This window comes from Impatiens glandulifera, chromosome 5, assembly GCF_907164915.1.
Source record: "Impatiens glandulifera chromosome 5, dImpGla2.1, whole genome shotgun sequence".
Taxonomy (NCBI): domain Eukaryota; kingdom Viridiplantae; phylum Streptophyta; class Magnoliopsida; order Ericales; family Balsaminaceae; genus Impatiens; species Impatiens glandulifera.
The window spans coordinates 54,180,882-54,207,639 of NC_061866.1; the positions used below are offsets into that span (position 1 = coordinate 54,180,882).

The 26,758-nt window shown below is 37.1% G+C and overlaps 4 protein-coding genes and 1 pseudogene across 4 annotated transcripts; 3 read left to right on the forward strand and 2 right to left on the reverse strand.

Moving 5' to 3' along the window:
* Window positions 1-2,910: 2,910 nt before the first annotated feature.
* LOC124939746 lies at window positions 2,911-7,658 on the forward strand (annotated as a pseudogene).
* Window positions 7,659-8,759: 1,101 nt separating this feature from the next.
* LOC124938399 (U-box domain-containing protein 11-like) lies at window positions 8,760-10,204 on the forward strand. Its single transcript, XM_047478834.1, has one exon. The coding sequence runs from the start codon at window positions 8,936-8,938 to the stop codon at window positions 9,962-9,964; it is 1,029 nt and encodes a 342-aa protein (XP_047334790.1). The 5' UTR covers window positions 8,760-8,935; the 3' UTR covers window positions 9,965-10,204.
* Window positions 10,205-10,414: 210 nt separating this feature from the next.
* Window positions 10,415-12,181, reverse strand: LOC124940197 (alpha-ketoglutarate-dependent dioxygenase alkB homolog 6-like). Its single transcript, XM_047480683.1, has 7 exons — window positions 12,007-12,181; window positions 11,819-11,879; window positions 11,702-11,740; window positions 11,481-11,596; window positions 11,199-11,385; window positions 11,069-11,115; window positions 10,415-10,978 (listed from the first exon to the last, which is right to left on the reverse strand). The coding sequence occupies exons 1-7, from the start codon at window positions 12,127-12,129 to the stop codon at window positions 10,832-10,834; spliced, it is 720 nt and encodes a 239-aa protein (XP_047336639.1). The 5' UTR covers window positions 12,130-12,181; the 3' UTR covers window positions 10,415-10,831.
* A 621-nt stretch (window positions 12,182-12,802) lies between these two features.
* Window positions 12,803-17,761, forward strand: LOC124938047 (aminodeoxychorismate synthase, chloroplastic). The gene is made up of 14 exons (XM_047478414.1): window positions 12,803-13,062; window positions 13,155-13,591; window positions 13,677-13,808; window positions 13,925-13,992; window positions 14,188-14,252; window positions 14,636-14,702; window positions 14,799-15,059; window positions 15,128-15,254; window positions 15,340-15,575; window positions 15,677-15,756; window positions 15,943-16,051; window positions 16,149-16,231; window positions 16,305-16,943; window positions 17,013-17,761. Exons 2-14 carry the CDS (start codon window positions 13,177-13,179, stop codon window positions 17,515-17,517), a joined length of 2,787 nt encoding a protein of 928 aa, XP_047334370.1. The 5' UTR covers window positions 12,803-13,062; window positions 13,155-13,176; the 3' UTR covers window positions 17,518-17,761.
* A 99-nt stretch (window positions 17,762-17,860) lies between these two features.
* LOC124937411 (ubiquitin carboxyl-terminal hydrolase 24-like) lies at window positions 17,861-22,176 on the reverse strand. The gene is made up of 7 exons (XM_047477674.1): window positions 21,776-22,176; window positions 21,026-21,416; window positions 20,590-20,777; window positions 19,785-20,032; window positions 18,694-18,839; window positions 18,335-18,511; window positions 17,861-18,231 (listed from the first exon to the last, which is right to left on the reverse strand). Exons 1-7 carry the CDS (start codon window positions 21,817-21,819, stop codon window positions 18,034-18,036), a joined length of 1,392 nt encoding a protein of 463 aa, XP_047333630.1. The 5' UTR covers window positions 21,820-22,176; the 3' UTR covers window positions 17,861-18,033.
* Window positions 22,177-26,758: the final 4,582 nt, after the last annotated feature.

The window sequence follows — 26,758 nt, forward strand, 5'->3', positions numbered from 1 at the left end:
GCCGGGATGAATTCCCCTGCAAATATGAAGGTGTAACTGTCGAAGAGTTTGGGCAGCTGAAAGAAAATACAATACATTATTAGTAATCATGGACAATTGAATATCATATGGAGGAGTAGGAATAAGACAAAACTTACATTGTTCAAATACCGCATTCTGCCAGCTCTTGGACCGCCCACAGTCCCATGATTATCTCGCTGCACCTCGTATGGTTCCTCGTCCACGTAACAGTTAAATCTGATTGATGATTTTATCCCTGTATAAAAGCAATAGTGTTTTTAGTTTCATATACGTGAAAATGAATATTGAGTTAACAGTAAAGGGTTAAGAATAACAGAGTCTCACAATCAATGGTAAGGACCCAACTCCCGTTCAATATGCCCTTCAATACTTTGATAGTGCGACCGCATCCACCATTAGAATCGGTGGATGCTATGACGTGGGTAACATCGTCTCGCCACCTCATTGAACACCGGTGGCACCACATGTGTTAGCATATTGTTGCATCAAGTGCTGTTTAAGAACAATCATAAATATTTCAGTTAAACAGGATGAAAACTTAAACAATATGGAAAAAAAAAGGGAGAAATGTAACGAAGAGTACTATCTCTTCACTTGTTAATTGATTTGGGCATAAAATCCAGTCTTTGCCAAAGTTTTGGACGGATGCTGAGGCAGTTGCCTGCACGTGCATGAAAAAAAAAAACGGTCTTTGTGAGTATGTACTAGGGTTTCAGGGAAATAATATCACAAAACACAACACTAGGTAAGTTTTCCTAAATAACATTGATTTACAGTCAGGTGACATTTTGAGAGTAGGGTTTCCTAAGATTAAAGAGACAACACATCACATAACAGAATCTAGTGTAGTAGTTCCATAATCCTAAATATTAAAAGTTACTAGTCAGGAATACGTACCATTGTGGAGTCGTGAAGATGTGGAGTCAGGTTCGGGTCGACGGGGAGCCGGTTACGAATCGCCGTGAAAAGGAGGCAGGAAGAGAGAGAGATGAATCGGGGCGGAAATGATAATAAAATAATCATATTAGGGGGTATATATATTCATGTAACCGGGGCGAACATGTCTTCTTTCGAAAGCGACTATTCATTCCATGTAACATGACACAGGGACCAGAGGCGAATAAGTGTTCTCTCGAGAAGCGACTATTCAATCCATTTACATGGAACATGGTCTAGGCGAACAAATGTTCTTTTCCACCGAAAAAATTTAAATAAATAAAAAAAAGTAATGAATTAATTGAAGCAAATATATTTTCGCTCATGAAGGCTCCAGCCAAAAAAATGAAATAAAAAAAAATTATGAAAAAAAATCTAGCCGGTAATTGAGGCGAAGATTTGTTCGGTTGCTGCATGTCATCTTCAATTAATTGAATTAATATTTAATAAACGGAAATATAAAATCCATGTCATTTTGGTCTTTACATAGACGGGTAAGTGTCTTTACATGGTAGTCAAGCGGTCTTCTCATGGGTGGGTAGGGGGGTTTTACATGATGTTTTTATTAGAATGAATTGAAGCAAATATATCTTCGCTCCAGAGAGTCTCGAGGCAAAAAAAAATGAAATAAAAAAAAAAATAGGAAAAAAAAACTAGCCGGTAATTGAGGCGAAGATTTGTTCGGTTGCTGCATGTCATCTTCAATTAATTGAATTAATATTTAATAAACGGAAATATAAAATCCATGTCATTTTGGTCTTCACATAAACGGGTAAGTGTCTTTACATGGTAGGCAAGCGGTCTTTACATGGGTGGGTAGGGGGGTTTTACATGAGGTTTTTATTAAAATTAATTGAAGCAAATATATCTTCGCTCCAGAGAGTCTCGAGGCAAAAAAAAATGAAATAAAAAAAAAAATAGGAAAAAAAAACTAGCCGGTAATTGAGGCGAAGATTTGTTCGGTTGCTGCATGTCATCTTCAATTAATTGAATTAATATTTAATAAACGGAAATATAAAATCCATGTCATTTTGGGTCTTCACATAAACGGGTAAGTGTCTTTACATGGTAGGCAAGCGGTCTTTACATGGGTGGGTAGGGGGGTTTTACATGAGGTTTTTATTAAAATTAATTGAAGCAAATATATCTTCGCTCCAGAGAGTCTCGAGGCAAAAAAAAATTAAATAAAAAAAGTAAATAAAAATTCCTAGAAAATAAAAGATTGAATTACTTGAAGCGAATATTATATCGCTGCCTGTGTTATTTAATAAATTAAATTAATATTTAATAAACGTAAATATAATATGACTGTCAATTCGGTCTTTACATGGACGTGTAAGTGTATTTTCATGAACGGCAGGCGTTCTTCTCATGGGTGGGTATGCGGGGTTTACATGAGGGTCATGGCAACGGGCGTGTAGATCAGAGCGAAGATATCTTATCTGTTTATCATCTGAATATTATATTATTTCATGGCGTTAACGGGCGCTTCCGTTAACGGCGTCTTGTGTGAACCCGGGCCTAAACCCGGATTCCGGATTCTCCCTCCCTCCCTCTCCTGCCCAGATTGATTTATTATTAAAATAATAATGCTGCAATCTGATTGGTCCGCCACAGGGAACACGGCAATCGATAGCAGAAGATCTGAACTACATATTTTCATAATATTGATAATTGAAAAACTTAACAAGTAACAACTCAAATGAAATCACTTGAAAACTGTAAAAGCCTATCAATCAATTATAACATTTGAAAGCCAAACAAACGGTTGACCAAGAAAATGTAAAAGTACGGGTTTGCCCTCGTCATCATAAATAATATAAGATAATTATATTTATAAAAAAGTTTAATTAAAAAGATAAAACAAATTGATAAGAAAGAAAGAAAGAAGGGATTAATAATATCTTTGAGAAACGGCGGAGTTCAGTATGTGCCCTTTCTCTCTCTCTTATAGTCTCTCAGACTCTTTCTATTAAGTCTGTTTTGTGTTTTGTGTTTTGTGTCTTATTATTAGTAAGACACCTTATCTTCGCCATCCTCTCTCAATTCTTCCGCCCAGCCCAACCCAGCTTAGCTTCTTCTCCCAAAACAACTACTCTCTTTCTTCCCTATCGCTCGCTCCCCCCGATTAACCCATTCATTCATCCATTCATTCAATTTCAGGCGGAAGGAAGGAAGGAAGGAAGGAAGAAAGTAGTACATAATTCCATCATGGATGATTCTCAGACTCAACCCGCTTCTCTTCTCTCCTCCATCTCCTCATCTCCAACAGGTTCGAGTCTTATACTTTTTTATTTACTTTTTATTATTTATTTTTACTTCGATTTAAACCCCCGATGATGCTGTAGAGATTGAAACCCAACTTAACGGAGGCAAGAGTATCGCTAGCAGCAGCAATGGCACCATTCTTCATTTAAATGGTGGAACTACTGATGATGGCTCTTCTCTTTCTCATCTTCATGTTGATGTTGATGTTGATAATGATGACGGCTACGTTAGTGGTAAGGAGGAGTTTGAAGATAATGATTTCAAGAATCCTATCGAGGAAGAGGAGGATGCCCCGGAGAACAAAGCAAGTCTAGTAGGATTAGATGATGATGATGATGATACTGACACTTTCCTCGATTCCTCACCAATTCCAATGCCCAATGTTTCCACTCCAGCAATCTTGGAAGCAGGCGGCGATGATAACAATGATGATGATGATGAAAAAGCTTCCCAAGGTGAGTTTTTATTTGTCCCTGAAGAAGAAGAAGAAGAAGAAGAAGAAAAAGTTGTCCAGAATGCTTCTTTTCAAGGGAATGATGTTGCAGATTTTACTAGTCCAGCAGTTGATGTTTCTAATGAATCTGGAATTATTGCTGAGAATCCTAGTGTTAATGACAATAATACTGAATTGAAGAAGGTGGAAGCTCCTGCCATTTGGAGCCACATACCTTCTAATGAACATGAACATGAACAAGCTAGCCATGAAATTCAAAAGTTTCTTGAGGAACTTGTGGAAACTGGTTCTGAAGCAGGTCCGGAAGACAGCTTGAAACTTGAGCCTTATGAGGATTCTGCTACAGAAATAGTTAATGCTTCTCAAGCAGCCCCAGAAGAAGCTACACAAGTTAATGGAGATGTTGAAGCTCATTCCATTTTGAGCAATGCACCTTCTAATGGACACGAACATGAACATGAACATGCTGGCCATGAAATTGAAAAGTTTCTCGACGAGCTTGTGGAAACTGCTTCTCTTGCTAAGGTTGGTGCTTTTGATTTGGTTTCCATTGATGACTTGGGCAAGTTCCAGCCAGATGGAGGGACAACTGAAGCTTTGGGTTCCATACAAAAACCTGGACAATTTTCCAACAGGGTTGAAGATGTTCCAACAGAAGTAGATTCTGCTGCAACTGAAGGAGATAAGGTTATTGTTAATCCCGAAGAAGGTTCCGATGTTGGAAGTGCTGCTATACTATATTCTGCTGAAACTGAAGGGGATAAGGTTATCGTTAATCCTGAAGGAGGTTCCGATGTTGGAAGTGCTGCCATACTATATTCTGCTGCAACTGAAGGAGATGGGGTTAATATTACTACTAAAGAAGGTTCTGCTGTTGGAAGTGTTGACTCGGTCCATACACCACAAGAGAAAGTGTGTGTTGCTGGCGATGTGAAAGCAATAAAAGATTCAGACGCCGGACCTGAACCAATTGCAGTCAGCAGCAGTGTATCGGCTCATACGAACACTTCGGAATTGGATGCGTTGGAAGGGTCCTTTGATGACAACATTAGGACTTCCACAGTGACAGCAGAAAATTATGTTTCTGAGAATGCTATTATTGGAGATCCAGAATCTGAGCCTTCTAAAGCTGTGCTGGAGAATAGTGATGATGAAAAAACAGATATACCACAGAATGAGCATAAAACAGAAGCAATATCTGATAAAAGTGCTGACAGGGTTGCTAATACAGCTTCACTTGAGGGCTTCCATATGAAACTAGAAGCTGCAGATGGAGAAGATACAGAAGAAGAAGAAGAGTTTGACGGGTCAGTTTCAGATGGCGGCGAAATTGATGACATGATTTTTGGAAGCTCTGAGGCTGCCAAACAATTTATGGATGAATTGGAACTTTCGGGCGCTGGTTCACACACAGTTATAGACAGAAGCTCTTATGATCAATCCGATAGAATGGATGGTCAGATTGTCACAGACTCAGATGAGAGGTGGAAACGGATGAAGAAGGAGAGGGGAAAGAGTTATTTGATTTCTGCTGCATTGGCTGCTCTCTTGAAGGCGGCCATCATCTGCTGGCTCTGATAGTGGCAATATCACAATAACTTCCCAAGATGGATCCAGGCTCTTCTCGATTGAGCGTCCTGCTGGTTTGGGATCCTCAGGTATGTCTTTGAGGCCTGTCACCAGGCCAACCCATCCAAGCTTTCTCCCTCCTTCCAATCTTGCAAGAGCTGGAGAATCTGAGGACAACTTGAGTGAAGAAGAGAAAAAGAAGCTGGAGAAGGTACAGGCATTGAGGGTGAAGTTCCTGAGGATTGTCCAGAGTCTGGGTGTTTCATCTGATGAATCTATTGCAGCACAAGTCTTGTATAGGCTCGCACTTGTTGCCGGAAGGCAAGCTGGTCAAAGTTTTAGCCTTGACTCTGCTAAGCGGACTGCTATAGAGCTTGAAGCAGAGAGAAAAGATAACCTGGACTTCTCTGTAAATGTTCTCATCGTTGGGAAATCCGGAGTAGGCAAGAGTGCGACCATAAACTCCATTTTTGGTGAAGAAAGAGCTTCTATTAATGCCTTTGAACCTGCCACTGCTGTTGTGAAGGAGATGTCTGGAATTGTTAATGGAGTTAAGGTCAAAGTATTTGACACACCAGGTCTGAAGCCTGGAGTAATGGAACAGGCTTTCAACCGCAGAGTTTTGTCTTCTATAAATTCGTTAACAAAGAAAAATCCACCCGATATTATACTTTATGTGGATCGACTGGATACCCGATATATCTTCGCTCCAGAGAGTCTCGAGGCAAAAAAAAATTAAATAAAAAAAGTAAATAAAATTCCTAGAAAATAAAAGATTGAATTACTTGAAGCGAATATTATATCGCTGCTTGTGTTATTTAATAAATTAAATTAATATTTAATAAACGTAAATATAATATGACTGTCAATTTGGTCTTTACATGGACGTGTAAGTGTATTTTCATGAACGGCAGGCGTTCTTCTCATGGGTGGGTATGCGGGGTTTACATGAGGGTCATGGCAACGGGCGTGTAGATTAGAGCGAAGATATCTTATCTGTTTATCATCTGAATATTATATTATTTCATGGCGTTAACGGGCGCTTCCGTTAACGGCGTCTTGTGTGAACCCGGGCCTAAACCCGGATTCCGGATTCTCCCTCCCTCCCTCTCCTGCCCAGATTGATTTATTATTAAAATAATAATGCTGCAATCTGATTGGTCCGCCACAGGGGAACACGGCAATCGGTAGCAGAAGATCTGAACTGCAAATAAACACTCTTTCAAATTTCAAACTACGCTAATGCTTAAAATATCTGTTTTTTTAAATGATCCTCAAACTTAAAACGTTTTTAAAAAAGATGTGATTTATGAGAGCCATGCGTAAGAATATGAAGGCTTCGAAAAAATAACGACAATGCCTGTATTGGTTGAGACATTGATATCACCATTTGTTGCTCATCTAGACTATCGATTTGAGAAATAATATAAATGTATTAATTCGGTTGGATATTATCCCGGTCTAAAAAAATGAATAAAAATGCGCATATTCATAGAGATTGAGATAATGAAATTATCGTTTGTCGTTCAACCAGACTCGTGTCTTGATTGTCAAAGATAAGAATGAAAGCGTACCGATTCTATCAAATACATCCCGAATATGTCATAAAAAAACGAAGCATAAAGATCAAAACACACAGCCTTCCGAAAGTAAGGATGAACCTTCTGAAAAATGGTTAAAGTTGAGTTTGAGATAATCGTTGCACTTGATGTTTGAGCAAAATAAAATCACTCAAAGAAAAAATTCAGAGCGATCATTGGCATTAAAAGATTGGATGAATCCAACTTTTGAAAACGTTTTGATCCAAGAAAAAAAACGAATGCAAATAAAAAAAGACGACAACAACTAAAGGGCTAGACAAATCTAAACTTCATTTCTCCACTACGAAAACGAGAAGTAAAATAAACCCCTAAGTGAATACTAGGGATATTTTGTTGAGAACATAACATAAAAAACACAAATAAACAAGAAAAAAAAGGAGAAAGAGGCTTTACGAAAGTTGGGATGTTTTGAAAAAAACACAATAAAACCCTAAGTCGGTACTATGGACATTTTGTTGAATAAATGACAAATAAAAAAATTGTCTTCATCATCATCATTGAAAAAAAGAGAAAAAAACGAGGGAATAAAAACCCAAGTGGAAACTATCAACGTTCTCAATAATAAAAACGAAAAGGTCAAGTGACATCTCCTCTAAGGTTAGGCCGTGAAGAGTGAATGAGTTTGAGAACGCGAGAGACGATCCGTCACAATGAAGGGAGAATTAGGTTCTAAGACGGAATTTCAAAGGCCTAGGAATGTCAAACAATAACAAAAGTTTGATTTTGCCCCCAAACGATTAGATTTCGCGGGATTTGATTTTGAGTTTTCTTTTTTAGGTCTAGAATATTCAGTAATGGGAGATAAATAAGGAGATCTTGTATAGTTCAAGGAGATGATTTTTGAGGGTTTTGGAGGGGCAAGAGAGATTTTTAAAGGAAGAAAACGAAGATCCGTCATTGAAGTGTCTAAGGAGCTCTCGCGGTTTTTTAGCTAGCCCGATCTTTAGGCTTTGAAAATCGTTTCTATAGTTGCTAGAAGTGGGAGGAAACTTGTATAGTTAGTAGGTATTATTGAGATCTCAACTTCATTTGATATTTATCTCGATCCCAACTTCATTTGATATTTATTTCGATTTTATCTATTTATTTTATGTATAATGACGACAACCTAGACGCATGTCCTAGAAATAGATTGTTACAAATTTTTAGTCGTATGTTTATGTTTGGATTTGTCCTCAGACGCATATACTAGGGTGAAATAAACAAATAGAGTGTAAAAAAAATTACTTTTGTATAAAATGACCAAGAGTTTATACTATAGAGTAGAGACTATCATTGATGTGCACGTGAGACATAACGTCGACGCCCTTTAACCAAACACTGAACGTTGATCAAAATCTCTTTTATTCGCGTTTGAGAACATGCAAAAACATTTATTTTTTTAAAGAAAAAATTAAATAACGACTCTAAAAAGTCAAAGTTAGTATTTTTTATAGTATTAAATAAAATTATATTCTTGGTTTCAAGCCTAACTTTATACGAAATGACTTTTAGAAAAGTTATTTCTTGTTTCATTTGAAAGTAAGCCACAAGACATAATGAAATCAACATAAGTTAAATTAATTTAGCCTATCATTTTGGTTTATTATCCACATAGGATTTGAGAAAAATGTGAGTTTTGAGGTAAAAACTGTAAAAAAAACATTTGAAGATGTTGATATTTTTAGAGGTTATATGATTATTAATTGAGAAGACTAAATAAAAATAATAGTGTTTTGTTTGAGAAATATTTATTTAAATAATGCAAAGTAAAATAAATAAATATGTGCTAAAGAGCTGATTTATTTTTTGAATGGGGAAACATGGTTAGGTAGATATAAAGATTTATTTGACTTTATAAACTGAAGAAGAAGTATTATTCAATTTTGCCCATAAATGTTAATGTTTATCTCGTCTATCTTGTCTGTCGTCGGTGGCCAGGAAAGAGACGAAGTTAGTTTCAAAGTGGCGGCTCGCTTGCTTGCTTTGCTTGCTTGACGTTTTCCCATGTATATATAATTAATCCATTCATTCTATTGATTGATTGATTGATGCCCCTTTTGCAATTTGCGATTCTAGAAAGAGAAGAGAAGAGAAAAGAAAAGAAATGGAAGAGAAACGAGTAAGAGCAAAGAAGTTGGTTTCGAAGCTGGGTTCCGTGTCCGAAAGCATGAGAAGCGAAGCGATCTGCGAGCTCCGAATGATCTCGAAGCAGGACCCCGAGAGCAGAGCCTTGATCGCCGATGCCGGAGCCATTCCTTACATCTCCGAGTTCCTCTACTCACCCTCCTCCCTCTGCCAAGAGAACGCCGCCGCCGCCCTCCTCAACCTCTCCATATCCGATCGCGAGTCCTTAATGTCAACCCGCGGGATCCTCGACGCTCTCTCTCACGCTCTCCGAAACCCTACCTCCCCTTCCGCCGCCCAGTCGGTCGCCGCCACCATCTACAGCCTCCTCCTCGTCGAGAATTACCGATCCATAATCGGATCCAAGCGCGACATCCTCTACGCCCTCGTTGACATTCTTCGCCCCAGCCCTAATTCCGTATCCAGAACGGTCAAGGATGCGCTCAAGGCCCTGTTTGGAATATGCCTGTATCCTCTGAATCGGGCCAGCGTAATCGAATTGGGGTGCGTGCCGGCACTCTTCTCGTTGATATTGAAGGACGGGAGAGTTGGCCTGGTGGAGGACGCGACGGCGGTGATAGCGCAGGTGGCTGGATGTGAGGAGGCTCCGGATGCTTTCGGGAAGGTGTCCGGAATAGAGGTACTGATCGATTTGTTGGATATGAGCACGGGATCGAGTCCGAGAACCAAGGAGAATTCGGTTTCGGCGTTGCTGAATTTGGCGCAGTGTGGAGGAGAAAAGGTAGTCGAGCATATAAAGGAGTCGGGGTTCTGGTTGTTTGAAGGAATTCAGGATGTTGCACAGAATGGCCAGACTTCCTCAAAGGGAAAAAGCAAAGCCATGGCCCTATTGAAGTTGCTTGGGGCTGCTTCTTCTGCAGATAAAGATGCCACCATGATCATGAAGCACCACCACCAGCACCATGATCATAATAATAATAATAATAATAATAGTAGAGAATGGAGTCGTGATTCTTGGACTGATTACTGCAGTTCATCATCATCATGATCATCCATCCTATCCTATCCTCCTCCTCCTCCTGCAAGCAAGTTCAGTAGATTTTTGTGCTAATTAATTTGTGAATTCTTTTCTTCTACAACTCTTACTTGTTCATCATCATCATCATCATCCTTATGCTACTCGATTGATGATCCTTGTACAATATTAATAAATTAAGAAGAATGATTGATGCTTGTAAAATTCATTAAAATTGTTTTTAGTTTGATTTGTAATTGGAAATTGTAACTATTAATCAGATAGTTTGTGTTCTAACATTCAATCTCCAATAAGTTTGATTAAAACACGCTACATGTGGTGGTGGTGGGGGGTTTGGCCATCTAATCTAATCATAATAATTCGTTGTTTAGTATAAAAAGTCAAAACAAGCTGCTTTGACGTTAACCATCAAATGAAAAACAACAACAGGAGGAGGAGGAGGAGCCTAGTCCGTATTGTTTTGGTCAAGGTAATCAATCTGAACGCAATTGCCTTTTGACAGATTCGGTTCATAACTAGTCTTTGTTATATATATATATATATATATACTTTTGATATAACCAGCATACATATATATATATATATATATATAATAATAAGACAAGTTGAAACAAATTGAGAACCACAACACTTCCCATCCATTTGGTCTTCAATTCATCCATCATTGCTTTTTCTTTTTTTACCTCATGGATATCCTCCTAAATATAGGAATAGGAACATGTCCCACAATAAAGATCAAACCTACCTAATCTGACCACCCTTAACATGTCCCACAATGTTTTATTTATAGAATGAAAACTTTGCATTTATTTATATGAGTCTCTCTCTGACAGACATTCACATTCATTCTAAGGGAAGGAGGGAGGTGACAAATTGTAACTACTTCAACTTGAAAAGATTTTTATACACCTTTGATACCACGCGACAGGTTAGCGAAATCCTCTTTGTAGATCTGTGGATCTCAGTGGCGTTTCCTTCCTCTCGTTCTAGTAAGCGCTTCAAATCCCGATCAGTAAGATTCACAGACTGAAAGAAAGAAAGAAAGAAAGAAAAAATCAGATGATCATGATGAACAGACAAGTAAAGTAACAAATGTAAATTTGTTTGATTCCTCACCTCCTTAAAATGATGCACCTCACAATCCTTTATACCATGTAAATAATCTGGTAAAATAACATGTAGAGCTTAATTTTATCCTTAACATGGAAGGAACTGAAATAGATTATTTAAATAAATAAATATACACCTGAGTAAGCCTGATCTTTAAATATAAGCAAACTTCGAGGCATCAGTAGGACAGAAAAAGAAGGAGTGTTGTTGTTGTTGCTGCTGCTGCTGCTTGGTAAAGAATGGGGAGTAAAATCCATAACAACAGGTGATTCAAGTGACAAGATTGCTACAACCGGAAAATAAGCAGGTCCATCCTGGTGAGGCTAAATTTACAAAAACACACACCACACCATGTTAGTAAAATTTAGAAATGGAAAGAAAGAAAGAAAGAAAGAAAAGAGTAGGTTGAAATTGATACCATTATGCCTTGATCAGGTAGATATTCGTTGATGAGAACATGATTGATTGCACAAGGGAAAAAGCCCATCGATGCTTTGGATATTCTGAGTGTCATATTTGTCAACCAAGGAGGCACTGCATATAATAATAATAATAATAATATATTATTGATTATTATAAAGGAATGACGGACGGAAAGACAGACAGACAGACAGAGGGGGGCGATGCTGTTACACTTACAATCTTGGGGAAGGAGACCCTTTTCATGGACAACACCTCCTGAAAAAGAAACCGGTGGTTGATAGGAGGAGTATGGAAGAAGACAATAAATAATATAATGCGATGAAGAATGGTTACCCCAATTTTGCAGTCTCCTGTTCTTCAATGATTTCCATTTGGCAATAGGGGCATGAGTGATCTACATACAGGAAGAAGAAGACAGACAGACAGACGAAGAAGGACGAAAGAAAGAAAATCAGAAAGTGAGAAAGAAATGGGGAAAACCCTAGAATGCTAGGTAATTAATTAATTAATTAATTTGATACATTATCTAGCAGCTGCACTTGCTCTTGCTCTGTGATGAAGTCTGGGATGTAGTACACAGATGGAATAGAACCAACCATGAATTTACTCATCATCATATTCTTATTATCGTCTTCACCTTCCATAGTTGCGGCGGGCGGCCGGCCGGAAATTCAACTTTGCGATCTTTTTTCTTTCTTGCTCTGTCAATTTAATCCGAAACATTATTTATATCTTTCAATTTTGTCCCTTGTAATTTTATATCATTCAATTAGGTACCGCCCTTTTCTTTTTATGTCAAAAACTAAAAACTGATCCAATACGAGTCACGTGCAAAGCATGCTTTGTATGCATAAATTCATTAATTCATTCCTTACCTTATTATGCTTTGCAAACATTTAATGAAAGGGGATTTTTAAAATTTAATTTTGAGTTGAGTGGGGGGAATATTTAATTAGAGCGAATTGGGCTGGTTTTGGTTGTGTTGGGTTGATAGAGGAGGGGTCCGGGCCACTAATATTTGGGTGAAATGAAAAGAAAAGAAAAGAAAAGAAATGAATGAACATGTGGGTTGGTTGCATACTTTGGTTTTGTTGTTTGTGACTTTGTGGGAACAATCATTAGTAATAGTCTCTTCTTCTTCTTCAGCCAGGCAGCTCCCCCCATATTCTCTTTAATAAAAAATAATAATAATAATAATAAAGAGATATGAGGCTGTGTCTTTTCTATTAGAACAAAGAAAACTGTAATCAACTACCGTGTCTTCCTCCCCCTTTAAACCCCACACACACATATATATTTATATTACAACAAAAACATATTAAATTACAACAGTGGTGGCGATCGATCGAATCCCTCCACCTCCATACTCTTATTAGCTTCCTCCAATAGCCGCCAGTCCAGCCGGCAGCCATCAGTTTATAAGAGAAGAGAAGAGAAGAGAAGAGAAGAGAAGAGAAGAGAAGAGAAGAGAAGAGAAGAGAAGAGTAATAGTAATAGTAATAGTAGTAGGTAGGTTCACTTTATACATCCAGTCCTGCTCTCTTCAGACTCTTCCTCGTCTTCTTCTACCTCCTACAGTATTCTATTCTATTTCTAGATCTTACTGTTTTCTCTATTTATACAGACTAGTACCCTTCTTCCTCTTCTTTTCCTCACAAAAAAATTACAGATATATTTGATTTGAAGAAGAGATGATGAATTTTGCGGTGGGTTTCTCTCTCTCCGATATAACAACAACAACAACAACAACGCCGCCTTTCTTAGATCGGATGACAACCAAAAATAATAATCATCATCATCATCTACTGCTCGTTAGACCTTCCATCGGGGGGTTACTGCTGCACAGGCACAGACACAGACACAGAAACAGGCTCAGCCTCAAGATTAATATTAAAATATCAAACCATGACGCCCTTGTTTCTTCGGACATGGCGCCTGCCAATTTGGAACAAAAAGGGATATATCTAGCAAGGAAGAAAAAGACAGAGGAGGAGGAGCAGGAGAATCCCACCACTCGGAACATGGGATTAATCAGGACATTGTTAATTGATAACTATGATAGCTATACATACAATGTCTTCCAACACTTGTCAGTAATCAACGGAGGTCTATATCAACACATTTCCTCTTTCTTTTCTTTTCTTTTCTTTTCTTCCATATTCATTTTATATTTATATATATATATATATAGTGCCTCCTCTTGTTGTGAGAAACGACCAATGGACTTGGGAAGATGCTTACCATTATTTGTACCAAGAAAATGCCTTTGACAATATCGTCATATCACCTGGTCCTGGTTCACCAACATGCCCCACAGACATAGGTTACTTACTTACTTACTTCAATGAATCTTCTCTATTTTATTCCATTTTAGACATGTTACTTACTTACCTATTGCTATTTCCTTGTCATGTTCTTCCTTTTAATTTTAATTGTTAGGAATATGTCTTAAGCTACTTCAAGAGTGCGGAGATATACCTATATTGGGTGTTTGCCTTGGACACCAGGTAATCTCATCTCTATGTGTGTGCAGTAACAATCAATCACAGTCTTTATAACACTAACTACTCAACATAGATAGATAGGTAATATCTTATCTTCATGTGTAGTGTAGTAGTAACAATCAATCACAGTCTGTATAACAAACTGCTCAACATAGTCTCACACACATTCATAATTTTACTAACCCCAAGTAATTGCAGGCCTTAGGATACGTTCATGGTGCACAAATTATCCAAGCTCCGGAACCAATCCATGGACGTCTGAGGTAAAATTGTGATGAATCTTCTATAGTTGTTGAGAAACTCTCTCTCTCTCTGTTGATTATGCAAAAAGCTCTGTTGAGTTGAGTGGGAACCTAACAATCTGTCCTAGATCTAAGCTTGTTTGGGAAGGGTTAGATTTTTGTGGGGTTGGGGAATTCTCTAAATAAATGCCCTCAAAGGGTCATCAAAAAACGATAATCTCAACCTCAGGATTTGGATTCTTCAAATTATCCCTTTTCTTTTCTTAATCAAACAGATATGGTTGTAGCTTTAGCCTGAACCTCTAAATAATAATTTTCTTTCTGACTGCAGTTTTATTTATTTTCTTCTCTAGTCACTACCCTTTTCTTGTCTCCATCTGATTATTAAGTTTAATCCACGGCAGCGAAATTGATCATAATGGATGTAGATTGTTTCACAACATTCCTTCTGGAAACAATTCAGGATTTAAGGTCAGTTTGTCTGTTATCATAAGAATGCATTCTACTTTTGATCTGAGCAAGGATTTACTCCTATAAATATGAATTTTCATGGATGAATTGACGCAGGTGGTTAGATACCACTCCCTTGTTGTGGATGTTGAATCACTTCCTGAGGAACTCATACCTATAGCATGGACTTCTTCAGGGACTCTCTCTTTTCTTGGTGCAAAAACGTCTAACATGAGCAAACAAGGATCTCTCTTGAGAAAATTTTCAGAAGAAAGTTCTGTGCCGAAACATTGCAATGGTTCTCAAGAAGCTGGGAGGACAAGGAAGAAAATCCTGATGGGTGTTATGCATTCTAAGAGACCTCACTATGGCTTACAGGTATGAGTTAAATAATTCCTTTGGAATGACAACAACCAATATAGCGTCTAATCTCTTTTCGGTCTCAGTTCCATCCGGAGAGCATTGCAACTTCTCATGGAAGGCAAATATTTATGAACTTCAGAAAAATCACCGAGGATTATTGGCTAGGTAGAGATTGTGGTCCTGCAGTGAAAGAGAAGCCTCATCGTAATGGTAGACTACTTACCACCAAAGTTAATAAATCTTGTTTTTTTTTTCCAATAATGGTAATTGCTTCTGAGCAGTAAACTCTACTTAGCATGCACGCAGGTGCCCCATGCAGGATGGTGGTGTAAAGATGTCCTTAAACGTCAACAACATTTGAATGAGCAGAATGGTGGGGTGCTTAATAGTAATAGATTTCTCAATCTGAGATGTAGAAAACTTGAACGGTTGGCGAAGCTAGTTGGTGGATCGAAAAGAATTTTCTGTGAATTGTTTGGAGAGCACAAGGGCGACAACACTTTTTGGTTGGACAGCTCCTCAGTGGAGAAGGTCTTAACCAACTCAAATATATTTTGACTTGCCAAATGTCCCATATATAAGCATACCATCACCGAGCTAGCATATGACTCTGGCCCTTTTTTTTCATTTAGGGAAGGGCGCGGTTTTCATTTATGGGGGGAAAAGGCGGATCTCTCTGGAAGCAAATCACATTTCGATTGTCTGATCAAAGGTTCGTGTTCCCCTGCCTGCCTGCAGCAGCAATTAGTTTTCCTATTTGGAAACACTTAGATTTATGTTTTGTCTTAGTTTTTTTGTTTGGAAATTCCAAACATAATCTCTCATTCAAATGACCCAGTATTTTTGTACCAAGGTGTTGTTTCCTCTTTTTAATACTGTTAAACTTTTTTTTTTCCAGTGATGGTGATGATCCATTTAAAAGTGGAGGCAACTTGGTTATAGAGGATGCTCAGGGATTTACCAGTAGCATTTTCCTCAAAGATGGCTTCTTCGATTTCTTGAACAAGGTTATATAACTTGATATACAAAACATCGTTGCCAATTTCTGCTGTTTATTCCTCATTCTTTGGCGTTGTTGGCCTTTGTTTTCCCAACTCAAATCAGGAACTCCAGTCTATATCTTTTGAAGCAAGTGACTATGAAGGATTGCCATTTAATTTTTACGGAGGATATATTGGTTATATTGGGTAATAAGCTCTTCTTCTTCCTCCCTCCTCTCTCTGCGCAAATTTGCTTAGTGATGGATTGATTTTGTTGTAGGTATGACCTCAAACTTGAATGTGGCATGACGAGTAACCGTCACAAATCAACTGCACCAGATGCATGTCTTTTCTTTTCAGATAATTTTATAGTTGTAGATCACTGGAATGACGATGTGTATATTATGTCACTACAAGATTGTAGTAACACGGCGGCTCAAGAAGATTGGCTAGATTGTATTCAGTTAAAGCTTCTCGGTTTAAAGGATTCATTCTCGTCGACTCTTGCTCCTCCTCCTCCTCCTCCTCGAACTCCACTAGCTGACTCGCCACCTCCCTCTGAAGTGGGTTTTATCCTAGATAAATCCAGAGATGAATACATAAAGGATGTGGAGAAATGTCAGGAGTACATTAAAGACGGAGAAAGCTACGAGCTTTGCTTTACAACTCAGATGAGAAAACCGATAGGAGAGACAGATAGTTTAGGCCTTTATCTCGACCTCAGAGAAAAGAATCCCGCACCCTATGCTGCTTGGCTCAATTTTTCAAAGGAAAAACTTTGCGTCTGCAGCTCATCGCCCGAAAGATTTCTGAAATTGGATAAAAACGGAGTCTTGGAGGCAAAACCTATCAAGGGTACCATACGTCGTGGGTCAACATCTGATGAAGACGAACTTTTGAAATTTAAGTTACAGTACAGGTAAGTTATTATTTATTTATTTATTATTAAAGGGTTGTTGATCTTTGAAGAAAAATGTTTGATTGACAGTGAGAAGGATCAAGCTGAGAATCTAATGATTGTTGATCTTCTGAGAAACGATCTTGGTCGTGTTTGTGAACCGGGGTCTGTTGAGGTTCCTAATCTAATGGAGGTGGAATCATACGCAACGGTCCACACCATGGTGAGTACAATAAGGGGGAAAAAGAAGAAGTCGACTAGTGCAGTAGACTGTGTGAGAGCTGCGTTTCCAGGTGGATCGATGACGGGTGCACCAAAGTTGAGATCAATGCAACTTCTAGATTCACTTGAGAGTAGCTCTAGAGGGATCTATTCTGGTTGTATAGGTTATTTTTCATATAACCAAACGTTTGACCTTAACATTGTCATTCGGACCATCGTCATTCATGAAGGGGAAGCTTCCATTGGAGCTGGTGGTGCGGTTGTGGCCCAGTCTACTTCTGAAGAGGAGTACAATGAAATGATACTAAAAACTAGAGCACCCCTCAGTGCAATTCTCGATTTCGAGAAGAAGAAGAAGAGTCTGTATCCATGATAGACAGACAGTACTTGGGATTTCTTTTTTCATTGTTTGGGTTTGATTAATATTTTAAGCTAGAATTGTGACAATTAATATAAATTTGATATAGGGCATACTTGACAAATGATACAATAATGGTTGTTGCAATTGTTGGCAGGCTTGCTTTCTTTTAACAAATTAGCCTGCACCACATTTTGACAAAAGTATTGTGTGGAGTTATATGTAATAGTTTATTCTGATGGATTGATCAAAACTTTTGATATTCCGTGGATAGTTATTGGATGCTATATATAATTGTTTCTTCATGCATGCAATGCTAGCTCGTTCTCTTATTTTGCAGTGTGACCTATGAATGAAATTACACTACATACATATCCTAATAATGAACAATTTTTGACAAAGACATTTTTTTCTTGAGTATAAAAATATGATCCATTTTACATATCTCAAGGCCATCCCTTTAAATCAAATGGATACAAGTACAACAGGACGCACGCTTAAATGGGATGAACAAGATAAAATATGTATATGTTATAGTAGTTGTCTGTAGAAAAGGACATAGGCTTGGTCATGCAGGACCTTTTTGAAGCCAATAGAGTTAACAGAAGCATCATCGAAGCGCAACCAGACCCCATTAGGGTAACTAGCATCCGTTGTGTAATGCCCCTTCGATGCTTCCTTCCCATGGTGAGTTATTGTTGCTACCAGTTCATACCTCCTCCCACCACCCTAACAATAAATCAAATTCACTTCGCTTAGTTAGTTGTCTCTCTCTCTCTCTCTCTCTGTTTCTCTTTGTTCCAATCTACCAAAACATACAAACCTCACTTACCTCTGTTGATGCACAAACAAGTAAATCACGCCCTAGCACCAGTTCAATAGGGAACCCAACAGGTTTATGCAGCTTCCTACTTCCATGGCTTCCAAAGCTAAACCGCATCAGGTGCAATATCAATATCTTCGGAAGCTTCTGTATACTTAGGGACTTGCGGGCATCAACTACTCCAGCCTGAATAAACCCACAATCCACAATTAGTAACATAATTTGTTGGTCTAGTCTATACTCTAGTCACTCTACACTCATTGCCAAAAACTGACCTTCCTTATATATATCATCTAAACACATGTCCAACACTAGAAATTACAAAACAAAAACTAAAAGATGTGCACAAAAAATATAGATTTTGCTACCTTTCCAGTACTAGATGTTCTGTACCCATCAAGCGTCTCAGGAACAGAAAACAAACGAAGTGCGTGCTCAATAGTAAGAACAGATTCATGTGAGATATCAAGATGCAGCAAGAGGAAAGGTTGGATGGTTGCTGAAGCTTTATTTCCTGCAATTATTTACATTTGTTAAATATAAATTATGCCAATAAATATCAGTCAGTATCCATAAATAATCAAAGAAAAAACCATCCTCAATACTATTTTTTTTCTTTTTATTATAGAACCATGGGGATGATGCATGCAATGAGATTTTGACTGCACCAGATAAAATATGTGGATTTTCTTTAAGGATGTTTTCACCCACACATATCCCAAAGAAGTGATTTTTTAACAAAGCATCTTATACTTGATTGCAGCAATATTAAGAAGTTACACTGAATAAAATCACGTCCGAGTACTTGCAAGGAATTTGATTTTCATTTGGGCTTGCTGCTAAGATATAGCTCTTGTAAACAGATATCAAAGTACTTCCCTGGCTATTGCATATTGGAGAAGAGGGAAAAAAATATAGATGGAAGTTTGCTTAAATCAGCTAAAAGAACAGCACAAATATGTCCCAAGTCTAGAATATAAATAACAATAATTAATTTAAATCTGAATAACCTTGATTGATGTAACCAAAATGTCATTTATTATTTAATATTTTAATATATTATGAAGAATAAAATAAAGGTAATTTGGTATTTTTGGTTAATGATTTGAATTATGTGATGGTAGATCGGATAGTGAGTTTCAAACTAGGCCCTAATACTATAGTCGATGTATGGACAGTTGCAATTATGCACTAACAAAACAATCAATGCTTCTCTCTTTTGCAAATGAATGTTGTGCTCTCTATTCTACTAAACTTATAGAATATGGGTAGCAATTATTTTTTAAGGTCAATTTTTATTAAATTGAAAAGGTGGAAAGCAAGAAGCAGTATTTTTTTACAGAAAGGGGGAGGGAGCAGGAAAAAACAAGCAGAAATAAAAACAAATGCATTCAATAATTGATGACATTCTCAAATATTTTCATTTTCTGCTACGATTTCGTCATGATAAAAGGCATACCTCTTGCCTTCACAACACTTCTCAGCTGTCCACCGAAAATCTCACTGAGCTCTGAAGGAACAAAATTTTGTGTTCTTGTAACTGCAGATTTGTTCTTTGGTCCAACAGTTTCCCATTCATCATCCTCTGCATAAGAAACAAGAGAGGACTTCACCCCATTCTGGTTTGACATTTGTCCTTCAAACTTGAGCAACTCATCATGCATTTGGTGCATTATGAAACTCAGGAACTCCTGAGCATCTTCTTGCCTGAAAAGAGTAAGTTAATAGAATTGATAGTGAAACTAGCATCTACAAGAACTTGTAGAAAAAATAAACAAATGCAAACATCTATCTAGTGTTATTTCATTTTCAGAGCTCAAAATGCAAAAGCAAAAATTCTACAATCAAGTTTCTCATGTCCGCCGTCTCCCTCTTTATTAAATGAATGAAATATAATAACAACATATTCTCCTATCTCTGCCTTATCTTTTGGACATTTCCCAAAATCCTTGTATTTCCATGTCCAAGGCCAATAATCAGGTTGAGTGAGTTGATCCTTAAGGCTTACATAAACATGTCCAGAACAGATAACTCAGCAGCAAACTTCATCAGTATCATTATTTTTTAATGCGAATAATAAAACAGAGGAAGAATTGATTCTCACAGAGAGACGTTAAAACCTTAGAATGTTATGGAGTCCAACTTGTTAATTCACAAATTAACAATTAGTGGTCAAGAGAGATCAACTACCACTACAACTTACAATGGTAATAAACGAACAAAATAGAGGCGACGGAAAACTTTAGTTCTCATAAATCACGAACCTTGGTCGACCATATATGCTATTAATAATATCTGGTGTAAACTTTTTCAGTACACCTTCAAATGTGGAAGGGCTGAAAGGCCTACCAGTCTCAATAGTATTCTTCTCGTTTTTGTTTGATTTTACACCACTTGGGAAGTCAAACTCGGCAATGAACTCAGCAAAAGCAGCTAATGTTGGATAGCTCGCCTAGAAAAATATCAGGCAAATAACTGTTAACTTCAAGAGAAATATGTGTTAATCAAGAAGTCATCAAAATGGCTCTGTTTGGTCTAAGTGTCTGGTTGCTGAATTTTGATTGAAATTATAACAGTCATTGAGTAAAAAAGATTTGTTTGGCAGGTACACGTAACAGCTGTGTTCTAAATTTATAAGTAAGAATACATATGTGAACCTTTTTTTCCAAAATAAAAGCAATAAGAAGAGATGGTACGTGCCTTGGAAATGTTATGGTTTCTAAGTCTTTGTAAGAGTTGTACAAAAGGAGAACAAGACAACAAAGCTTGCAGAGTTGCATTGAGAAAGCACAGATTTCCTGAGTTGATTAAGCCTCTAGGAAGTATGTCTCTGATAGCTGTATTGAACCCATCAGATTCCAGTGGAAACCCATATTTGAGATGAACTGCTGATGATGGATCATTAACTCTGCCATTTGATCCTTGCAAAATCTCTCCGTTCACGTTCACGGCATGATGTTCAGAGCAGAACGGTTTTTCAGTGGACACTTCTGTATCAGTTATATGTAAGGAATTCATATCAATTCCCTCCAAGATTCTGGGATCTTTTCTACCATTACAATTGGCGGACAAAGATGATTTAGGATTAATTGCAGCGTCAGCTAGACTTCCGAATGACCCCAACCCCAGTTGGAGGTCCTTTACTTGATTCAGATGCTCGTCCTTATTGTTCTTGGTGGATTCGGAAGCTAATGTGTCACTAGGTGAATTATTGACTCCTAGTTGTTTTTCACCTTCATGATTTGGTACGGTTAGAGAATCTGAAGCATGAGCCCCCCGTGATTTCTTCCGTTGAAGCGTTTCAGTAAGGCCAGATGACTGCTTCACCCATGTTTTGGTTTCGCCCTCCGTAAAAGACCCAAATAAAACTACCTGCTAAAGTGAGAAATAAGTAGAAAATAAACAGGATGTTATATATATTTAGATGATAAGCCAAATGAATAGATAATTATATTTGGATTAGATGTTAGATAGAAGTACATTCTTAGAATCATGAAATTAGATTATACGGTAAGTATTTTTTCTTTGCAAGTTGTTTAGAAAGGCTCAAAGTCAAATTTGTTGCCATGCCTTGCTTCCTCTTTGCAGCAAGTTGTTGACAAACATGTTAGCATAACTTTGTTTACTTCATCTATACAGACAGAGTTCCTTCCAATATTGCATAAGCCAATATTCGAAAACATTAACATTGTTTTCTTCATCTATACCATTTTATATTGTCTGTAATAATTTCCTTAATTAGCTGTTGACAAAACATCCAAAGCTACAAATAATTGTCTGTAATTATTACCATATATACCTGAGTTAGTTGTTGAATTAGAATTAGAATTAGAGACCTGTATGTTAATACTAGTAGTAGTAGTAGATTATTGATCTAAGAGATGATGAGAGTAAAAGGAAGCTGCTGACCTTAAAATTACTCATATTGCAAGAAGAGGAGAGAATAATGTTGTATAGTGAGTGAGTGGAGTGTTGTTTGAGTTGAAATTGAAATTGAAATTGAAATTGAAATTGAAATTGAAATTGAAATTGAAATTGAAATTGAAATTGAAATTGAAATTGAAATTGAAATTGAAATTGAAATTGAGAGGATAGCCTCGTGGTTTATGGAAGTTAATAAAAATCGTACGGAGGAGGCGCCTGCACCTGTAGAAAACAGAGGGGTGGATAGAGATGGAGATTGAAGACATGAAAGGAGGGGATACTGGAATTGAAAAAGAACATTCGAAGGCGAACCCTCTCTCTGCTGGACCTTCTTCACAATTTCAGACAACAAAGTGTTTGTGTGTGTGAAAAATGGAAAAAAAAAAAAAAAAAAAACACTGCGCGCCAGTACCAGGTTTAGGCTGTTGTCTTGCGTCCAAGCTTTGTCGGTTTGCCCATTCATAATAAGATAGGAGAAATGATATTACAAGTTAGTGAAAGCAATGGCACGAATACTACGTGGCCTTACCAGCTAGGAGAGAGAAAAAATAAAAATAAAATTAAAACTTTCAATTTCCTCCCAAAACTAAAATCCTATTATTTTTATCTCTTCTATTTCCCCCCAAAACCAAAATCATATTCTTTCTCTCTCTTTTGTTTCATTCTCTCTCTTTCTCTTTTGTTTCATTTTTCCTAAACCCACCAGCGATTCTCTTCTTTCATTTTCACCGATTTCTCTTCCGATCGATCGAAATGGTAAGACTTCTTCCGTTTATGAAACGTTTCATTTTTTCCCAAAACCAAAACCCCCACGACAATCTCTCTCTTTATTTTTCGTTTTCGTTTCCATTTCCCAAAACCCAACCCACTGTCGATCTTACTGAAACGTTTCATCGACTTCTTATCTTCCGATCGATTGAAATATAAAGTATTTTTTCTTTCTTTCGTTTATCTTCCGTTCGAAATGATTGTCATATCAATATTTATGTTTAACGTTTATGGTTTAGCTGCTGAATCGATTTAGATTAGAGTTCTAAAAAAGATCTGGATCTTCATACATGACCTACAAATTAAATTAACATTACAATAAGATTATTGACTAGAAATGCTAGTTTTGGGACTAGAAAAGATGGTTTCGGGACCCAAATTGAGTAGTTTCGGGAACCGAAACGGCCCAAATTTTTTTTTTTCGAAATGAGTGGTTTCGGGACCCGAAATGATTGGTTTCGAGACCCGAAATAAGTGGTTTCGGGACTAGAAATGAGTGGTTTCGGGATCAGAAATGAGTGATTTCGGGACACTTTTTTTAATTTTTTTTTAATCTGAAACATTATAATGAATCTTAGAAAATCAAAAATAATTGAAGATAATGTTATTATACTAGAAATTTACATAATTAAAAATTTATTTATAATGTTACAATCTGTCATTTGTATCACATTTAAAATACAACTTACAATTTGAGAGATCTCAAATAATCTCATTTCTTCATTAACTTGATCAATAAGAAGATTTGGATCTTCATACATGACCTACAAATCAAATTAATATTACAATAAGATTATTGGTTTATAAAAAAATAAAATAGCCATAAAAGATCGTATAGAAACCATTTCGGAGTTTGAAATCACCCTAAAATGATGATTTCAGGACAAAAAATGCTGGTTTCGGGACTAGAAAAGCTGGTTTCAGGACCCGAAATGAATAGTTTCGGGACCCGAAACGGCAAAAAAAAAATTATTTTTTTTTTAAATGAGTTGTTTCGGGACCAGAAAAGCTGGTTTTAGGACCCGAAATGAGTAGTTTCGGGACCCGAAACGGCAAAAAAAAAAAAATTTTTTTTTTTGAAATGAGTGGTTTCGGGACCAGAAATGAATGATTTCGGGACACTTTTTTTAATTTTTTTTAATCTGAAACATTATAATAAATCTTAGAAAATCAAAAATAATTGAAGATAATGTTATTATACTAGAAATTTACATAATTAAAAATTTATTTACAATGTTACAATCTGTCATTTATATCACATTTAAAATATAACCTACAATTTGAGAGATCTCAAATAATCTCATTTCTTCATTAACTTGATCAATAAGAAGATTTGGATCTTCATACATGACCTACAAATCAAATTAACATTACAATAAGATTATTGGTTTATAAAAAAATAAAATAGCCATAAAAGATCGTATAAAAACCATTTCGGAGTTTGAAATCACCCTAAAATGGTGATTTCGGGACAAAAAATGCTAGTTTCGGGATTAGAAATGCTAGTTTTGGAACCAAAAAAGCTGGTTTCGGGACCAGAAAAGCTGGTTTCGGGACCCAAAATGAGTAGTTTCGGAACCCGAAACGGCCAAAAATAAAATTTTTTTTTCGGAATGAGTGGTTTCGGGACCTGAAATGAGTGGTTTCGGGACCCGAAATGAGCGGTTTCGGGACCAGAAATGGTTTTTTTACAACCTAATTGAAATTAGTTCTGCAACTAAACCCATAACAACAACCAAACATTATATAATCATACTTTCGGGTCCCGAAATTACATTTGTGGGACCCATAACAGCCAAACATTATACAATCATACTTTCGGGTCTCTAAACCATCCATTTCCGGACCCATAATGCAGCAAATACACAATAATCATAGTTTTCTATCGTTAAAATCATTAAAATCCCTAACCCTAACCGCAAAAAGCTAAACGATCTTCAAATAATCAAAATGATCTACGATTCTAAAAGAGAAAATGTTATTTACCTTGTCCTTTGAGATCTGGGAGATCTTGGAGTCTTGTATGGAGATGTACCTAGACCACCAGCCTAAAAAAATAGTATGAAGTGAACACGAAGGCAGACAATGAAGTGAACATACACGAAGGAGTTCTCTTACCATTTTCGATCGAAAGAAGATGAAGAAAGTAGAAGAAGTCGGGGATGCCGGAGAGAAAAATCGCCAGAGAAGAAATCGGGGTTCGCCGAAAGTGATAAATGAAAAGAAGAAAGAGAGGGAAGAAGAAAGAGGGGGAAACTGAAATATTTAATTTTTTTTTATTTTGTTTAGCTTTTTCTCTCTCCTAGCTGGCAAGGCCACGTGGGATTCGTGGCCTTGCTTTCGCTAAAGAGTCGTTGTGTTTATCAATACTCATAAGATCGTTGCCTATCTAAGGGTTCGTTGTTTTTTGGTTTTTTAAAAAACATATCTCAAATCAATTTTCCAATCAATATAACCTTTTATAATTTAATAATCAATATATAAAATTAGAGGTATGATAAACCCAACGAAGGGTTAGCGAAAGCAAGGCCACGAATCCTACGTGGCCTTGCCAGCTAGGAGAGAGAAAAAAAATTTATTTTCACATTTCCGCATATCCTCTTTCACCCAATAGGGTTTCATATTTCTGCATTTCTTTCTCTCTCTGAAACGCATCATTTATTTCTCTTCTCCGGCTCTAACTGCATTTATTTCTCTTCTCCGGCTGCATTTATTTCTTTTCTACGGTAGCATTTACTTCTCCATGGTATCATTTTTAAAGATCTTTATTATTTTTTTAATAGATATAGGGTTTAGATTTTATAGATTTAGGGTTTAGATTTTACAGATATAGGGTTTACATTTTACAGATGTATTTATGGATTTAAACTGTTTGAATTTTCAGGAAACCGAAGCACCGAACTTGAACAACCCAGTAGATGAAGAACTTAACCTGAACAGATCCACCCCTGTTGAACCCGAAAGGTACCCTGAACAGATCTAGTGGTTTCTGGACAAGAAATGGTCCTTCCTTATCCCGAAATGGTTGGCTTCAAGACAAGAAAGGGTCCTTCCTTGTCCCGAAATGGTTGGTTTCGGGACAAGAAATGGTCCTTCCTTGTCCCGAAATGTGTGATATCTTGTAAAAAAATGTTGTGTTTTAGGTCAAAAAATTATGTGTTTCGGGACCCGAAATGAGTCGTTTCGGGACAAGAAAAGGGTCATTTCTTGTCCCAAAACCAACCAGGACAAAACTTGTTGTGTTTCGGGACCCGAAACGGTTGGTTTAAGGACCCGAAATGGTATTTCAGGACCTGATCGGTTGGTTTCGGGGTCCCGAAATGGTGGTTTCAGGACCCGAAATTAGTGGTTTGTGGACTTTTTTCTTACGGTTTCACTTAATTATTGCAGTCACATTCCTAGTGTTGGAATGACATTTTTCTCCGAAGAACAACTTCTTGAATTCTACACATCATATGCCCACTTAACGGGATTCGGCATTACCAAATTAGGGAGTAAAAATGTAAGTGGTAAGAGGAAATACTTCAGCGTTTGTTGTGCCAAGAGTTTTATGAAAGAATCGAAGGCAAAAAATAAGTTTCATCAGCCTAGACCAATAACGAAGACAGATTGTAAAGCAAAGATTAATGTTGTTGTTCGAAATGAAGGGGAATATGTGATAACAAGTATTTCTCTTGAGCACAACCATACATTAAGCCCTAAGAGAATACGTCATGTTAGATCCTACAAAGTGATTGACGG

Excerpts from the sequence above, each read along its gene's own strand:
- LOC124938399 (XM_047478834.1), top strand. The coding sequence starts at position 8,936 with ATGGAAGAGAAACGAGTAAGAGCAAAGAAGTTGGTTTCGAAGCTGGGT.
- LOC124940197 (XM_047480683.1), bottom strand. The coding sequence starts at position 12,129 with ATGGAAGGTGAAGACGATAATAAGAATATGATGATGAGTAAATTCATG. Across the intron at positions 11,386-11,480 it reads TACCTGATCAAGGCATAATG|CCTCACCAGGATGGACCTGC; the intron begins GTATCAATTTCA and ends TTGTAAATTTAG. Across the intron at positions 11,116-11,198 it reads TAAAGATCAGGCTTACTCAG|ATTATTTACATGGTATAAAG; the intron begins GTGTATATTTAT and ends TTATTTTACCAG.
- LOC124938047 (XM_047478414.1), top strand. The coding sequence starts at position 13,177 with ATGATGAATTTTGCGGTGGGTTTCTCTCTCTCCGATATAACAACAACA. Across the intron at positions 13,809-13,924 it reads AACATGCCCCACAGACATAG|GAATATGTCTTAAGCTACTT; the intron begins GTTACTTACTTA and ends TTTAATTGTTAG. Across the intron at positions 16,944-17,012 it reads AAATTTAAGTTACAGTACAG|TGAGAAGGATCAAGCTGAGA; the intron begins GTAAGTTATTAT and ends TTTGATTGACAG.
- LOC124937411 (XM_047477674.1), bottom strand. The coding sequence starts at position 21,819 with ATGATTCTAAGAATGTACTTCTATCTAACATCTAATCCAAATAT. Across the intron at positions 21,417-21,775 it reads CTAACATCTAATCCAAATAT|AATTAATCCTAAATCATCTT; the intron begins AATTATCTATTC and ends AGCTGACGCTGC. Across the intron at positions 18,512-18,693 it reads GAACATCTAGTACTGGAAAG|GCTGGAGTAGTTGATGCCCG; the intron begins GTAGCAAAATCT and ends GGGTTTATTCAG.